The sequence below is a fragment of the Leucopleurus acutus genome (assembly GCF_964270905.1).
Source record: "Leucopleurus acutus genome assembly, chromosome: 5".
NCBI classification, from domain to species: domain Eukaryota; kingdom Metazoa; phylum Chordata; class Mammalia; order Artiodactyla; family Delphinidae; genus Leucopleurus; species Leucopleurus acutus.
Genome location: NC_139147.1, coordinates 129,564,369 through 129,582,629, shown reverse-complemented (window position 1 = coordinate 129,582,629; position 18,261 = coordinate 129,564,369). Strand labels below are relative to the sequence as shown.

Below are 18,261 nucleotides of genomic sequence, written 5' to 3'. Positions count from 1 at the left end.
AACCAAAAAACAGACTACCTGAAAGAACACACTAAAAGTTAGCAAACCTTTTTGAGATGATCAAAGACTTTGCCACTAAAAGGGTCACAGATATAAAGTGATCTATCATTCTCCTTCATTTTCAATGCCTCTTCTTCTGTAATAATCTGAAGATATTCTTCTGATTGGAACTCTTTCATTGACTGAAAGAAAAAGTAAGAATGCATATGAAATAATTCACCTGTATTTATGTCCTATGAACTCTACCTTTAAAATCCATCTCAAAACCAGCCTTTCTCCTATTGAAAGGAACCGTCATCTCTCACTAGACCTGTGCAGAAGTCTCCAAAGTGGTTCCTTCTCCCTCCCTTCCCCTAAATCTATTCTCTACCCAGCAGCTGGTAATCTTTTTAACAATACAAAAAAGGTCATGTCACCCTGTTAAAACCCTCCAGTGGGGCTTCCCTGGTGGTGCAGTGGTTGAGAGTCCACCTGCCGATGCAGGGGACACGGGTTCGTGCCCCAGTCCGGGAAGATCCCATATGCCGCAGAGCGGCTGGGCCTGTGAGCCATGGCCGCTGAGCCTGCGCGTCTGGAGCCTGTGCTCCGCAACGGGAGAGGCCACAACAGTGAGGGGCCCATGTGCCGCAAAACAAACAAACAAACAAAAAACCTCCAGCAGCTTCCCACCACACTCAGAATAAAATCCACGTTTCTTACAATTGCCTACAAGACCATAGAGTCTGGCCCCTGCCTGTCTCCCCACACTTACCTTCTTCCTCTAATCCCTTTTGTTCCCTCTTCCCTAGCCACTCCTGCTTTCTTTTGCAACCTACAACAAACTAAGCATGACCTCATTTAGAGGTTTTACTCTTTTTCCCGCTGCCTGGAATACTCTTCCCCCCAGGACTTCACCTGACTTACCTTACTTCAACCACATCTGCTCACATGTCACTTCCTCAGAGATGCCTTTCCTTATCACCCTTTTCTAAAATATTCTTTCCCTATCCCTCTAGTGTATTTTATGAAGAAAAATAACATAGATAGTGTATATATATATATATATATACACATACACACACACACATATACACATTTTGTTTTTGTCTCTCTCCCTTCTAAGAATGAAAATTTTATGATCTATCTTATTTGCCAAAATATCCTGGCTCCCAGTAAACACTCGAATATTTTCTGAACAAATTTTGAAGTCCTTATATTAAATACTTAGGGTGATCCTTTTAAAATGATTAAGTCAGATCATGTTACTCTTCCGATTAAAAGCCCCCAGTGGTTCTCCATCTCACTGGAAGAAAAAGCCAAAGTCTTTACCATGGCCCACAAGGCCCTTCATGACCTCCTTACTCTTACTCTCTAAAGCACACCTTAGCATTCTTTCCACCTCCCTTCTTCACTACACTACAGCCACACTAAAGCAGGACAGACACCGCAAGCACTTTCCCAGGGCTTGTGTATGATTATTTCCTCTGCCTGAAACCTTCCTCTGCAGATATCCACATGGCTCATTTTCTCACCTCCTTCAAGTATACTTAAATATCATCTTCTCCATAAAGTCTACCCTGATCACACTCCATTTAAAATAAATTGTAACTTTCCCTTCTCCCCCAACAAACAACCTCCAGAACACCTTAAGCTGCTTTGTTTTTCTCTTCCCATAGCACTTGGCACCTTTAACATTACAGTTTACTCATTTATATGTCTGATTAATGTCTATTTCCTCCAGCTAGAATAGAATGTAAGCTCTGAGAAAGTATGGATATTTGCCTGATCTCATCAGTGATATATCCCAAGTACTAGAACAGTGCTTCTCAGATGATGGACATTCAATAATTGTTTGCTCAATGAATGAACTTTAAAGAAAAACCTGCTACAACAGTGTTCCTTAAACTTTAACGTACACAGGATCTTGTTAAAAAGCAGATTCCAACTGGTAAGTCTGAGTTGGGGTCCAACTCTCAGGCCATGGTGATGCTACTGTGGTCCGTGAGTAGCAAGGCTCTACACTACCTAGATAATATAATACTGTACATAATGAGACATAGTTAACAATTAACAACAACAAAAATGAAGTGTAACCAATATAGGACTGACTCAAATTTTTTCAACACACAAAGGTCTATGGTTACTAGACAAAAGAAAACAATTTCCAAGAATAGTAGGTCCATCACTGTCAATAGAAATGTCATTAAAGATTTCAAGCCCCCCAAAATACAGTGATATACTAATATCAATTCAAAACTGTGTAACAATGAGATACTTATGAATGTAGACTACAGTAAAACTATCATGAAAATAAAATAACTATGACTAAGACAAAAAGGCCTAATAAATCAAAAACACTAAAAACAAGAAAATGAATTCACAGCATCAAACAAGACATTTTCAAGTAGTCTTACCTCAAGAGCTTTAAAAAAACATTCAGAATTGTCTGAAGACTTTAAAAACTTCACAAAAAGCGGTTCTTTGTCATTGTGGGACATTTCTGAACTGTCAAAATAAAGGAACCATGAACAAGAACAAAAACACATTACATATTAAGTTAAATGTTTTAAAGCACCTATTCTGCGAAGACAAGAATGCCACAGCACAAACATTCCGGCCTTGCCCATGAATTCGTCCATTACGATTTGTAACAAACACTGGAATGTGGGTACAATCAAGGAAAAAGATGACAACACCAATCCTTGCAAATCAGAGAACGAAATTAATGTACGCTAAACAATATATCTAGGACCTTTGCTCTGGGGCTAAGTCCCCTAAGCCAATAGTCATTCAATTGCATTATGCTTAAGGATGCTCAGAACGAATCGGTCCCTGTGGGTATCCGCGGCCCTCGAGGTAGGTTCAGCCCTCAGTAAATGGACTTCAAATATAAACATGAAAGCCAGCCAGCAAAGTCAGGCGCCTAAAAGGCCGGACGCTCTAGCTCCCCAGGTCCCAGGGAAAGGCCCGGCTCTCGGTCCAGCCGCAGTTTCTCCCTCTCCGGCGTCTAAGTCCTATCCGCCGGTCCAGGGGCCGGTTACAAGGTCCGGAAACCAGGGCTCGGAAGGCCAGAGGCAGCATCGCGACCCCCCAGCGGGGCGGCGGGAGGGAGCTGGGTCCTTACTCCGAGCCTCACTCACCTCGGTGGAGCCTGGGAGTCTCCAGGCGGCGAGTGGGGGGCCCCGCGGCCCGTGGGACGGCGGCTGGGGTCGGGCGCCAGCCCGGCGCACAACCGCCGCCCCCTGCGGCGCCCCCGGCCCTAGCAAGCGCAGACCCGGAAATTGCCGAACCGCGACCCAACTTTCGCGCCAGCCGCGCGGACGTGCCCGCCCCTTCCGGCGGAAGTGACGCCACCGCAGTTGCGGGAGGAGGGCGGAGACGTAAGGCTGCGGAGGTGGGTGGGGCGCGTGGCGCGCTGGGCCGGGGGCAAGGGGTACCAGGAGTGTTGAGGTCGGAGCCTCGAGGTGGGAGCCTCGCGATCAGGGCTTGCAAGCGCGGGCCTGTGCTCCGCTGGGAGCTGGCCAAGCGCCCACGGCTAGCGGGTGGGGCCGCAGGCCAGAAGTTCCTTAGAGGAGGCCCTAGCACATCAAAAAATATAGGCAGGAAAAAGGTTTCTTTAATAAATATTTTATACTGAGAAACCATATATTATCATCCAAAACAACTCTGTGAGGCAAATAGTGGTATCTCCATTTTACAGATGTAAAAACTGAGGCTTAGGGAAGGTATATGACGGGTTCAAAGTCACAGTAAGTGGTAGAATTAAGACTGCATCCAAGTCTTTTTGATTCCATGGACTGGCGGACTGGATTCTTTTTCCTCCAGTATAGTCCGAATGTACTCAGCAGCTACCACAGCCAAGAGGTCTAAAGGGAAGAAAGATGTCAGGATGACGTGAATTACACACCTGGTGCAAAGAGGTCTTTGCCAACTTCTTCAGGAGTGCCACACCACCCCCTTCAGTGAGCATCTCATTTTCTTTCTCTGTAATTCCCCGAGTGTTGGGCAGATTCTGGGATGGAACCTAATGTTCAAATAGCACAGCTCAGGGGAGAGGAGGTGAAATAGGACTGCAGGATCTCCGCTTGTTGACGGCCAATGACAAACTGCTTAGTTAGCATTTTTCCTCATTTTATTCTTGACTACTGAGATTGAGAAAATCAGGACTTGAGTAATGTGACAGTTTCATGACCTGTACTTCAATTGTTTTTAGTGTCTCAAGATGGCAAAGATCAGCAGTGTGTGAACACACCTGTGGAACGTGAGTCAGAATCAGTAACACTGAGGCTCAAAGGTAAAGGCCTGTTGTCAGGGAGGGAGTGAGGAAAGCCTTACAAATAAACCAAAGTTAGTAGAGTTGTTAAACAAAAAGAGAGAGAGAGAGATGACACTGCCGCAGTCCATCGTGAAGGAGCAGGTCTGTCGTGGGGCTTGTCACAGTGGACAGAGGGCTCCTGCTTGGACTGCTTCTGCTCACTCTGCTCAGCAGTCCTCTAGAACATGCACATCGCTGGCCGCATCACGTAGATGGGCAAGTGAGACTCAGGGACGGTGTGACTTGCCCAGGGCCACACAGCCGGGAAGTGGCTGCACCTGGGTTTGGGCAGAGGCGCCGTGACTGGAGACCCCTGCCCTTCCTGACCCACTGCAGTGCTCCCTGTCACATACTGCCACCCATGTCTGCACCGGGGCAGGAGCCCGTTCCTGACATTTCTGGGGCCCAGTGGATGCCTCAGAGGGGGAGGAGGAGGGGAGTCATAGATGCTGCTACTGAAGAGGAGGAGGATGAAGATGAAATCAGCCCTTTAGCTTTTAGTGGCTGGCTTTGAATAGCTGGGGAGTGACCTCCTCTTCAGAATAGGAGACCAGGTGATGAGTTTTCCCATCTGTGTCTCCACATGGGCAGAGAGGTTCTGTGTCTGTCCCTGAGGTACCTAGTCTTGGGCATTGGCTAGAGCAGTGGTTCTCTAGGTAGTGTGGTGTCTGGACCAGCAGCATCAGCGTCGCCTGAGAACTTGTTAGATGTGAGCGTTCTTGAGTCTGACCACAGGTCTGCTGGGGTCCAGGATGGGGCCGCTGCTCTGTGTTTTAGCAAGCCCTCAGGATGATTCTGATGCATATTAACGTTTGCTTGAATAGCAGTCCCTTAGGGAAAGGTGAAAATGGTTATATGGGTTGTGGTCCATGAAGATATTGGTGACCGCGGGGAATAGTTGTGATGTGTCCTCAGGCAGCTGCCTGTGAAGTTGGGGTCTGGGCATTAACTTCCCCCTTCCTTCCCTGTTTCCTTGGCACTTCTGTCACCTAGAGCCAGTCACTCCAGACCCTGCTTGGAGTAGAATTAAAGGGAACTTTATGTGTTTGTAAAATGAAAAAATACAGGAAACAAATGACAAAATAGTTACTTCTAAAATATGGGTGGTGGGAATATGAGTATTTCTTGTTATGTTTTGCTACGTAAGATTTCTGAAAACTAGAACATAAACTAAAAGTAGATTTTTTTTCAGGGATAGGGTTTTAGATTTGTTTCCAGTGCTGTAAATGAATAAATATGTACAAATAAGGGGATGTATAATTTAAAAATGAGATTAGTAAACCATCTTTCTTGCTGCAGAAATAGTCTTTGCAGTGGCAAAATACTTATTTAAACTGTTGTCTTCAGTACGTGGAAGGTAGAACATAGGCCTACTGAGTCTGCTGAAGTGTTGGGAAGAGGAGGTAAAATAGAATGTTAGTGGCACGTGTTGTTTGCTATTGGCTGCATTTAATTAGGCATTATAAGAAAGTGGTAAACTCAGGGAAGAACTGGCTTGTTTGCAAGCAAAAAATAAAAGGAATTAAAAAGTCCAAAACTGGCGATTTGCAGGGTTGGAAAAGCTGACTGCATCTAGGCTCTAAAAGTAAGAGAGAAACCCAAGAGAGGTTTTCCAGAACAAACGTACATTACAACCCATCCACGTGGAAAAGACCTAGTTAAGAGTGTGGTCCTCCCACCCAAGCTGGGTAGGCACCATTAATTGAGAGAGAAAGGTTTGGGGCCAAGGATAGCAATCAGGCATGAAAATTAGTCCAGGAGAGAACTGTGGTGTGGCAGCTACTGTAGGGGAGCAGCTCTGCCATGGCTTCCTGGCAGACGTGCACACATCCATGCAGGCTAAGGTTGGGATTGCAGCATATGTGAGCCAAAACACTCTGTGATCCTGCAGGAACATGAGAGGATGGAGGCCACCTCCCACTTGTCTTCCTGCCTCCCCCGGAAGGCTGTCATCAGATAGTTTCTCATCACCTCCCAGATCCTGATGAAGTGTGGGGCTTTCTGCACCACTCCCCTCAGAATAGAGCTACAGAATATAAAACGACTTAGCTACCATCTAGATTTGGCCCCCCGGTGATGGGGTTTCCCACAGCTCAAGTTGCAGCCACCAGCCCCTTCAGTGTTGTCCTTTTTGGTGTGTGGGTAAGGACCCAGGGAGCTGGCACCTTTGGCTTCTTCCTTTTTGCTATCTATGGAATAATAAACGTGTCTCATGTATCTTCACCAGCCTCATCAGTCAGGCCTTGCCCTTGACCTTGTCTTGTATGTGTGAAACTGACTGGGAGCAAATAGATCTGAAGGTTACTAAGGTTCTGAAGGTTCATTGTTTTGTGAAGAAAACCAGAAATCCAGAGTATTCAAACTTTATACAACCTTCAAGCTTGCATAGTCGGAAGTGGGTGAAAAGTCATACAGCCCCCACGGAGCACAAGCTCCTCAGTACCCCGTCCAGACCTGGCTAGAGAGGATAATATTGATAGAAAAGGAAGACCATCCCAGAGGGAGGGGCCAGGGACCTTGGAGAGCAATGAGCAAAGGAACTGCTTTCAGAGAGCAGAACCTGGATCTAATCAGGCAGAGGAACCACCCAATGCCTGCCCAGTAGGACTTCAAAGTTAATGCTGATCAGCAACAGCTAGGAGTCTCCCCTCCTTCCCTTTCTGAAAAGGAATTTTATTGTAATTATTCTGTCCCTGCTCCACCATTGTATATCAGGTATGCGACTGGGTCGGGGTGAGGGGTGGGCAACAACTGGTCTTGTTAGTCCACATGTCACTGGACCATCCCGTGGACTCTGGCTGAGACTGTGTAGCAGATCCTTAGTATCCCATACATATCCCCTCAGCCTTACCACTCACAGACATATTGGGAAACTTCCAATTGCCAGCACCTGCATTCCTTTGCATGAAGCCATTCTCTGACACCAGGAGTCTGCTTAGCCACCTGCACAGTATCCCAGAAGGCAAGGGGATTTATGACCCATGGGAAAAAACCCTCAAACAATGACTGACAGAAGTTCGTGTATAAAGACTCTTGTTTGCAAGCCTCTTAATGGGATATTCTACCCTGGCTCCCAGAGTTTCCCCAGTGGAATTAAGCCCCAGTCTCCACAGTGATAACTGACCTGTCAGTACATCCTTTGGATGCCTCTTATCCCTGTCTCCCTTCCCCATTCTCTAACCTTTGTTTCTTCACTTACCAAATAAAACATTTAGAAAGGCTTGTCTAAAAGTGTGCTTTCTGGGGAAACTCAAACTGAGACAAAAGACCCAAGGCATGTGGTCCTCTTTGATAGTGTGTGTTGTTGCTGGGACAAAGTTGCCCAAACCAGGGATTCCAGTTCCCATCCTATTTGCATCTCCGTGGGATCGTGTGACTGAGTTATAGCCAATAGAATATAGGTAGAAGTGATGTTTAGCACTTCCAGGCCTGGCTCATGGAAACTTCTTGTACCGCCTTACACAATTCCTTATTCTAGATGTCAATACACAAGGCAATCTTGGAAACCACATGTTGAAAATGGCAGAGCATCTCTTAGCCTGGATCTCTGAATGACTGACCAGAGCTATGAAGGTGAACCCCCCATCCCTGCCTCTCCAACCAAACAAGACCACTGCTGCCATCTGGGTTTTATATTAGCAAGAAGCCAACTTCCATTATGTTAAACCATTGAGATCGGGAGTTTCATCTGTTATGTCAACTAGTACCAACCTAATCAATTCTGAAGTTGCCAGGGTTTAACCAAATGTGCTGCCACTTCAAAAACTGTTTTTATTACCACAAAGGGCCTTGGAAAGAGGAAAGTGAAACTGCTTCGGAGACAAATGCCAGAGGCCACATGGGGAGAGCTTGGACTTGGAAGCAGGCTGCCTAGTTTGATTGCCGGCTCTGACATGTACTGGCTGTCTGACCTTCGGCAAGTAACTTAACCTCTCTGTACTTCGCTTTCTTTCTGTATGAAATGAGGATGACAATAGCACCTACCTTATGGAGTTGCTATAAATTAATATCTGAAAAGCACTTAGCTCAGTGCCTCGCACACAGTTAATGATAAATTCACAAATTCCTAATTTTCCAAAGGCCATAATGAAGTCTTTAACTTGTTTCCTACAATACAATCTCCTAACCTCCTGCTCTGCTGTTAGGGAGATTGTGCCAAAACAACAGAGATGGCTTTAGGACTATGGATGTCCTTCCTTTGCAATATGACTTTGTTCTGGTACACAGGAATTTTCCAGAGTTTGCTCCACTCAGAGGTCAGAGGGCATCTTGGTCTATTGGATTTAGGCTGTGTTAGCTTTAGGTAGATCATTAACCTTAGGAGCAATGCTCACCTCTTGACCCTATTTGATTTTTGTCCACAGGCCTACAGAGAAGATTGTTCAACCTCCTTTTGAGTCAATCCTTTACATGCATTTATTCATAATAATTATCATATATTTGATCATTTTTTTTTGAGTCTTATACCAGGCACTGTTTTCCAACCTAGGGTTAGCATGTTGAACAAGAAGAATGTGGTCTCTGCCCTCATAGACCCTATTTCCTTTCAAAGGTATGAATAAATGAGGAGTTAGAGCAGTTGTGAGCACAGTAACTTGTAAAATTCATTCATTCAGTAACAATGTACTAGAATCTTCAAAAATAAAGATTAAAAATTAGTAGTTAATGTCCTCATTTGTGCTTCTGTAATGGTGAAGTAGCTTGTTCAAGAACTGTGCTCTTGTTGAGCACATCTAGATGTGGATAAAGCACCAGAAAACCTATTTAAGAGCATTAGACATTAGAGGTGCCAAATTTCTGGAAAAGGGAAGGGGTAAACCAGGGAGGTGAGATGACATTCTGCAACCACATTTCCTTGGGGGAATTTGCCACTTCCTGGTACAAGGTAAGAGGTATCTGGTTTTGCCTGAGCAGAGGGCTACTGCTAGCAGAGCTTTGGCAGTCTCACGGCTGGAAAGACACAAGTGGAGACAAGATCCCAATGAGAAGGGAGGTGCAGAGAACTAAGCCTGATAAATGACCAGTTCTCCCCTTAAGATATTTGGCACAATTTGAAGTTCTGTGGAAAGGGAGGCAAAAAATATAATTCTACACCTTAGAGAGGTCCCAAAGAATATACCAGGTGTATCAGTTTCCTATTGCTGCTATAACAATCACCACAAATTAAGTGGCTTAAAACAACAGATTTATTATATTACAGTTTTGTAGGACTAAAGTCTGAAATGGGTCTCACTGGGCTAAACTCAAGTTGTCAGCAGGGCTGCTCTCCTTTCTGAAGGCTCCATAGGAGAATCCATTTTCTGGCTTTTCCTGCTTTAGAGCTGCTCACGTTTCTTGGCTCATGACTGCAGCCCATTCCATCTTCAAAGCCAGCAACTGCAGGCTTTCTTTGCCTTATTCAAACACTAACCCTTCTGCTTCCCTCTTCCACATTTAAAGGACCCTTGTGATTACATTGACCCTCACAGATAATTTAGGATAATCTCTTTATTCCCAAATTGCCTTGCTAGCAACTTTAGTTCCATCTGCAACGTTAATCCTCCCCTGCCATGTAGCATAACATATTCACAGTTTGTGGGATTAGGACATGGATGTCTTTGGGGGTCCATTTTCTGCCCACCACACCAGGCTTTCAGTGGGTAGACATAGGAGCCTATCAAAACTGCAGGCTAGTCTTGATTCAGCCAAACCTCGATTGGATGAAAGTGATCAGTCCCCATTTTATCTTCTTAGTAGAATAAAAGGATGAAAAAGGTGGAGAATTTCATTTGAGAATTGGAATCTATGAAGAAGAAATAAAAATGGAAATTCTACCAGTGAAAAAGGCAATCGTTCCACTAAAGATGCAAGAAAAAGTGTCTTTGCACTTGTGGCAGCCAAGACTGAATGGGAGAATACAGGAATTACAAAACCATGGAAAGAGAATTTTTGCAACTCAGAAATAACATTCTAAACAGCAAAGAGCCTGTTTTACTCCCCCTAAAAAGTCTGAAATTTGAGTTTACATGAAAAAGGCAATAATTTGTGTCAATTTCTCATTAAGTATATTTAACAATACAATAGATGCAAAGAAGAGAGGATTAGTAAACTGAAAGTTAGTTTAATATAAAATATCCAAACGGAAACACAAGGAAAAAAATGGAAATACAGAAAAAGGCATGATACATGTGTGCATTTGAAAAAGATTACTACAGGGACTTCCCTGGTGGTCCAGTGGGTAAGACTCCACGCTCCCAATGCAGGGGGCCCCGGTTCAATCCCTGGTCGGGATACTAGATCCCGCACGCCGCAACTGAGTCTGAATGCCGCAACAAAGATCCCGCACGCAGCAACAAAGATCCCATATTCCACAACTAAGAGCAGCCAAAATAAAAAAATAAATATTAAAAAATGAGATTACTGCACATACAATTATAGTTGTAGAAGTAGAATCAACAGAATAGGCAGGAGGGATATTTAAACAAACAATGGCTGAGAATTTTCCAAAAGTGATAAAAAAAATTAGCCCAAACCTTCACAGCTAGGGTAAAATCACACTTAGGCATATGATGGTCAAACCAAAGAACATGAAGAAGATAAAGGGAATATTTTAAAAGCAGCCAGAGGAAAAAGACAAATTACCTTCAAAGGAACAACAGTTGACCTCAGTTGACTTCTCAACAGAAATTATAGACAAAAGAACACAATACAGTGACATTATTAAAGTTATGGAAGAAAAGAACAAACTCTACAAACTGTTAGTTAAAAACATTAAAAATCCTGAGAAAATGCTCTGCCAGAAGATTTGCACATTAAAAACAGATGAGCCAAATAGAAAACAAATATAAGGTGGCAGATAACACTCTAACATATCAGTAATTACATTAAATGTCAACAAACTATATGCCAATTAAAGTCTAAGATTGTCACATGGAGTTTTTAAAATATATGCTGCTTGTAAAAGACACACTTTAAATATAAGGACACAGAAACACTGAACACAAAAGGATTAAAAAACATATGATGCATACAATATCCAGAAGAAAGCTGGTGTAACTACCCCAATATTAGACAAGACTCTAAAGCAAGAAACATTACTAGAGATAAAAAGAGGCACTTCATAATGATTAGAATTATAAAGGGAATAACCTAACAGTAAGGTATCACAATCTCAAATATGTATGTACTCAAAAACATAGTTTTAAAATATATAAAGCAAAGGTCAGCAGCGTTAAAAGAAGAAATAGACAAATCCACAATCATAGTGGGGAACACACTTCTCTCCAGTGCTAATAGAAAAATCGGATAAAAACAATTATAGAGCTGAACAACACAATTTTCAACGTGTGTGTGTGTGTGTGTGTGTGTATATATATATATAAAACACATATGTATGTATTTGATTTATGTATAGCATTATAAATAAAACACTTTACCCAACAGCCATAGAATACTCATTATTTTAAAATGCATATTAAACAACAAAAAGTAACTGTATGCTGGGCCACCAAACAACCTTCAGCACATTTCAAAAGACTGAAATCATTCTGAGCATGTTATCGTACCATAGTGGAACTCAGTTAGACATAAATAACAAAAGATAACCAGGAAATTGAAAACACTGGAAATTAAGCAATACATTTCTAAATAAACTATGAGTTAAACAAGAAATCACAATGAAAATTGGAATATATTTTGAATTAGAATATATATTTGAATATATTTTAGATAATCATAAAGATATAATAATATATCAAGAAAAAGGAAATTTGTAGCCTTCAATGCATATATTAGAGTAGAAGAGAGGCTGAAAATCAATGATCTTAACTTCCTTTTATAAAATCCAGAAAAAGAACAAAGCCCAAAGAAAGTCAAGAAAGCAGAAATCAATAAGTGAATTTACCATAAAGAAAATCAACAAAGCCAAAAGTTGGCTCCTTATGAAAATTAATAAAATAGGTAAAACCTTGGCAATACTAATCAAGAAAAAGGAGAAAACATAAATTACCAATATCAGAAATGAAAAAGAAAATTATAGCAAGGATCCTCCACACATTAAAAACGTATAAGAGCTTCCAGGTTGGTGAACACTTTCACGTGCTGGGAGGACGGTGCATCCCAGTTTCTCAAGGACAGAAGCTCCTGTAACAGGACCCTTCCAAACCTCACCAATGAACCTCTTCATCTGGTCATTCATCTATATCCTTTATAATAAACTGGTAAACATAAAAAATGAATAAAGATAATATTGTGCACAACTTTACATCAATAAATTTGAAATTTAGATGAAATGGGTAAATTTCTTGAAAAACTTAGCAATACCAAGACTTGAAGAATCAGAAAATCTGAACATTTCTTTAGCTATTAAAGAAATTTAATCTGGAATTGAAAACCTTTCCACCAATAAAACTCTAGACATGGGTGTCTTCACTGAGATATCAAGACTTATTATAAAGCTACAGAGACTGAGACAGATATAAGTGGAAGGGTTGATATATAGCTTAGTGGAACAGAGTGGAGAGTCTAGAAACACATAGACAGTTACCTGATTTTTGACAAAGTTTATACTAAAGTGCAGTAAAAAAAGAATTATCTTTCAAGTAAATGGTGCTGGGTCAACTGGGCACACATATGGAAGGAGAAATGAATACAGGCTTCCATCCCATCCCATTCACAAATATCAGTTCCAAAAAGATCTAGGCCATGTGCCTTAGCCTTGTCTTCTATGACATCATGCTATAGTTTATATATATATATATATGCTATAGTTTATATATATATATATTTATATATATATATATATATATATATGCTATAGTTTATATATATATATATTTATATATCATGCTATAGTTTATAACATGCTCAGTTTATAACTGTAGTTATATAGCACAAATTACAGGGTCTATACATCATTTGTTAAATTCCAGGAGACCTACTGAGTGAATATTTGGGGCAAAAAAAGGTCATGTTAAGAAAAGTCATCTACTTCTTTTAACCTAATTTCTCGTTCACATGAATGGAAAATAAATGTCTGTGTTTTTTTTAAAAAATCAATTCCAGGTGGATTCTAGATCTAAATGTGAGGGGTAAAACTATAAAGCTTCTAGAAGGAAACATAAGAGAATATTTTCATGAACTTGGGACAGGCAAAGATTTCTTAAACAGTTTACAAAAAGTGCTAAACATAAAGGAAAATGTTGAAATAGGACTCAGAAATATATAAAACTTCTGTTTATTAAAAGACACCATCAAGAGAGTGAAAGAAAACCCATAAAATGGAAGAAGATATTTGAAATACATATGTCCTTCACAGTTCTCATATCTAGAATAAATAAAGAACTCCTACAACATAAAAAATGTGAAAATAATCCAATAAAAAGAAGATATCTGAATCACCAATAAACATGTGAAAAAGTGTTCAACTTTATTAGTCATCAGGGAAATTAATATTAAAACTACAGTGAACTTCATCATATGCTCCAGGAGAGCTAAAATTAAAAAGTCAGCCCAAACCAAGGGTTGACAATGATGTGAGGCAACTGGAACTTTCATACGCTGGTGGGAGTGGGAGGAGAGTGGGAAGTGTACAACTACTTTAAAAACAGTGTGGCAGCACTTATTAAAGCTGAACATAGGCATATGCTGTGATTCAGCAATCGTGCCCTGAGTCCCAACGTGGAATCTCTGGCCTCTAGTGTCTTTGGCATGGGGGGGCAGCAGGTGGCCTTCAGGACTTTGTGTCACCATCACAGCAGGCCCAGAGTAAGGGTTTACACCATAGCAGTCTCTGGGACAAACCCCGTGCCAAGAACCCCCTGATGAGTGTCTCACCAAGGAGGGGACATGTTCATCCTTTCCTTTGAGATGGTGTTCAGCAGATTGCTGGTCTAGAGGTTGCTTTAATCTCTGACCAGAAATATGTTGGCTATTTCCAGCTCATGAGCATATGGGATGTGGTCTCAGGGACCCTGACAGCCTCTCTGCACAGCATGGACCTTGTGTGACCGAGGCTCCTAAGCCTTTCTCTGTGCCCTCCAGCTGGTCTTACTCCAAAGCCCAGACGGTCACCTTGAAAGCTGACCAGATGTGAGAGGTCCCCTCCTCACTCTATCCTGTCCCTAGTTATCTGGCACATAGAGACAATACATTTCTTGAATTGAAAACTCAACTTAGCTGGCTAGAGGTGGTGTGAGGGGGAGAGAATGGGGACAATCTCCCATTAGTTGTACAATGATGGTGATGTCTGTAAGATATGGAAGGAAGAGGATACATTGTTTACTTTGAGGTATATGTGTGAGAGTGTGTGTGTGTGTGTGTGTGTGTGTGTGTGTGTGTGTGTGTGTAAGAGAAGGGGAGGAGAGCCCAGGTTTGTGTATAATAGTCTCATGCCTTTGACCTTGTGAATTCTGTGACTTACAACCTCTTCCTACTCCCTCAGGACTATCTCTGGCCTCAGTGGAAGGCAGGGTTAATCTCTGACAGAGGGAAGAACTTTTCATAATTTTGGTAGGAGCTGAAACAAACAACAGTATTTCCTTAGCAAAGATTCACCCTTTGCGCACAAGAAGAGGGGGGCAGAATAAAGAGTTATGGTGGGCTAAAATAATAAACTGTTTAAATTCAATTATAATACATTCTTACAGTCTTAAGACTCAGTTTTGAGGATGCTTTATTAGATGAGTCTTGGTTTGTGGTTTGAATTACTATATTGCCAGTCCTAATACTTACCTTGAGAGAAAGTCTACTTAAAATGTATCCAGGGCAAAAGACTTGAACAAGAGGGCATTTAAATAGCTAATAAGCATATAAAGATACTCAACCTCATTAGTCATCAGAAAAACTCAAAATTATGGTGCAAAACCAACAACACTCCCAGCAAAACAGTAAAAATGTGGAACAGCCAAACTCTTGTACTCTTAATGTGGGAGTGGAAATTGGTTCAACCACTTGGGAAAAGTGTTTGGCAGTATCTATGAGTTGAACATATGCCTACTCTATTACCAAGCAGTTACTCTCCCAGGAAAATATCCTGCAGAAATGTATACCTGTGTGCAGGAAAAGACATGTATTAGAATGTTCACAGCAGCACTCACTATAAGAGCCCACTAGAAACCACTATCATCAACAGGCAGGATAAATAGCAAGTCCTGCATATACAATATGGGATCATATGCAACACCAAGATCTCCTGACGGGCAACTATACACAACAACATAGATGAATCTTACAAATGTAACCAGAAAGAAGTCAGATGCAACATTGTACATATTGTATGATTCCATCTCTGTAAAGTTAAACAATCAGCAGAATTAGTCTATGTTGCCAGAAGTCAAGATAATGGATATCTTTGTGGGGAGATGGGAAGTAATTGGAGGAGAGGCACCCCCCACTCTGTTAACGTTCTGTTTCTTGATGTGGGTGCTGGTTACAGGGGTGTGCTCACTTGGTGATAATTGCTCAAGTTGTATACTTAGGATATGTTAAGTTTTATGTATGTTTATTACACTTCAAGAAAAATTTTGAAAAATCTAAATTCGGAAGACTTCCCCCAGGCAGAGCTCATAGACTTCAGGAGGATGGGGCTGCGGGCTATACTGGTGAGTAGAAGCAGCCCTCCCAGGGTTCAGCGCTTCACTTGACCTCAGACTTCAGCCAGGGTTGCAGGAGACGGTGTCAGGGGGATTGGGGGTGGGGGAGGGACCCGGAGTGGGCAACCGAGACGCTTTTGGAGGAAGAGTCTGAGGATACCTGAAAATTGCGTTCAAAACGTTGTGTATGCGTGTGCACATGCTCTCCTGGGGGAAGGGTCCACAGTGTTCACCTAGTGGACCGCCCCTCAGTCCCGAAGAGTCTGTGTTGGAGACATCGAAGAGTTGCTTGTCTAGATGAAGGTCCGGGGGTCAAGGAACCCGCATTCTAGTAACTAACCTGGGGCCCGGGCGGTCACTCTCATCTTGGGCCTCGGCTTCTCTGTCCAGCGGGCTCCGGGGTTGCTGTGGTTCGTACCTCCGGGGTGCGGACTACTAGCCCGCGAGCAGAGATCCAGCCTCTCAGTTCCGGGCGCTGGGCAGAGGTGCAGCCGCAGCGAGCCCCTGCGAGCTGTCTGGGAGAGGGGTGGGGGTGTGGCGAGGGCGATGGGCCGGAAGGGCGAACCCTTCGGAGGAGGCGGATCCGCTCCCTCGCGGGCAGGTAAAGTTGGCCGAGGCCCCGAGAGCCGGGTAGGAGTCGCGCGCCGCCGAGGAGAATGAGGCTCGCGGTCTGCTCCGTGCTGTGCGCGGGGGCCCTGGGTGAGTGCGCACTGGGAGCCGGGTGGGGGCCGGCCGTTTAGGATGGGACCGGGTGCCAGCCGAGGGTCAGCCACGGCGGGACACTGCACTGTCTCGTCTAGGAGGCTTCGAAGCAACCCAGCGCCTGGCTGGCTCCAAAGTGCCTTCCACCGCCGGTGGTTCATCAGTGCACCTGACCAACTTTCGCCCTTGCAGAAACCCTGCAGGCTAGGGCAGGAGTTCGCAAACTCTGACCAGCTGACCAAATCCCGCCAGCTGCCTGATATACAGCCGAACGAGCTAAGAATGGGTTTTACATTTTTACATGTGTGAAAGAAAATAAAAAGAAAAATAGCTTGACACATAAGAATTATGTGAAATTCAAATGTCAGCGTCCATAAATAAAACTTCATTGCAACACGATCATGCTCATTCAGGTATTTGTCCATGGCTGCTTTCAGGCTTTAAGGGCAGAGTAGAGAGTTGCCACAAAGACTGTATGGCCCACAAAGCTAGTAATTGCCTAGCTAGCCCAGTACAGAAAAAGTTCATGACCCCTGGCCTGGAGGCTGTTCGTCCAGTTTACAGTGAAGGAAACAGGGTCAGAGGAGAGAAGGGATTTTTTCCGAGGGCTCAAGGACTATTATTAAGAGGGGGAGGGGCACATCAGGTAAGCTTGTCATGTCAGGTATCTAACCAGAAGGATCTTTCCTGCTCTGAACTGTACAATGCCTCCCATCCCGACTACACACTAGGCAGGTGGAGGAATATAGGGGAGAAACAATCACCCTAGAATGGAATCCACCTGCCACTCGGTGCCATGTGACTGGGTGGTCCCTTGCCCTCCTCTCTGAGCTGATTTCCTCCTCAGTTCAGTAGAAATTACTTTTTCACAGCAAACACACAGTTGCTGTGAAAGTGACATGAAGTCATGTACCTAAGGGCAGAGCTGTAGGCACAGGTGAGTTATCACTGGAAAAAAAATCCTGCACGTAAATGTAGGGGACCCCGTCCCGTGTTGGGGGGCTGTCAGGGCTCTTGGCTGGGTAACTGTAAGGAAGGTAATGGTGCAAAGTCACTAACCTCATGCAGGTGGAGACCCCTGCCTGGCGGGACAACTGGGTTCTGTCCAGCCCTGATTCTGTCAGGTCTCAGGCTGTCTTAAATCATTTCTGGGGTAGGGTATCTATCATGGGGGGAGGAATAACCTGGGCTGAGCAGAAGAAGGCAGGAAAGGCAAGGAGTGCTTTCAGGGATGGGGGTGGCCCTCCTTGGCCCAGTGCTGCCACCTAGGGCCACACGGGGAGCTCTGATGGGGCTGGGGAAGGCTGGCAATGTTGCTACAGCTGTGGTCCAACTATGGCTGCAGAAAATCCAGAGTGCAGCCCCCTGGCCTCTCCCGTATTCTTCCTGAACAGGGCTTCTGTTGTTTGTTCTTCCCCCATCCCCTCTCTTGGCAGTGTCAGGCACTGACCAAAAGTTCACTTTCCCAGTCGGCTCTGTGTTTACTAAACAGAGGCAAGAGCTGCCTCTCCCTGGCCCTTCGCCCACTCCATCCCAACATTCCTTCTCTCTTGGCCACTGGACAAGGCTGGAATCGAGGACGTGCTTTCTTCAAAGCTCAGTGTTCTCTTCCTATAAAAACCCTTCTGGTGGCAGATGACAGGAATGTAACCAAACTAGCTTAAACTAAAAGTGTCAGAGGAGTGGGAGTGGTGA

At 43.6% G+C, this 18,261-nt stretch overlaps 2 protein-coding genes across 3 annotated transcripts in view; one reads left to right on the top strand and one right to left on the bottom strand.

Annotated features, from left to right (window-relative positions):
• TOPBP1 (DNA topoisomerase II binding protein 1) overlaps positions 1–3,272 on the bottom strand; it is a 77,582-nt gene extending 74,310 nt beyond the window's left edge. The window contains exons 1-3 of the mRNA XM_082839221.1: positions 3,120–3,272; positions 2,394–2,484; positions 48–182 (exon numbers count right to left, since the gene is read on the bottom strand). Of these exons, the coding sequence (XP_082695347.1) occupies positions 48–182; positions 2,394–2,477 (219 nt within the window). The 5' untranslated portion in view covers positions 2,478–2,484; positions 3,120–3,272. The remainder of the gene's footprint in view (positions 1–47; positions 183–2,393; positions 2,485–3,119) is intronic.
• A 13,182-nt stretch (positions 3,273–16,454) lies between these two features.
• Positions 16,455–18,261, top strand: part of LOC309962232 (inhibitor of carbonic anhydrase) — a 40,296-nt gene continuing 38,489 nt past the window's right edge. For both annotated transcript variants that reach the window (XM_082839910.1, XM_082839909.1), the window contains exon 1: positions 16,455–16,563. In XM_082839910.1, coding sequence (XP_082696036.1) covers positions 16,521–16,563 — 43 coding nt within the window. In that variant the 5' untranslated portion in view covers positions 16,455–16,520. The remainder of the gene's footprint in view (positions 16,564–18,261) is intronic.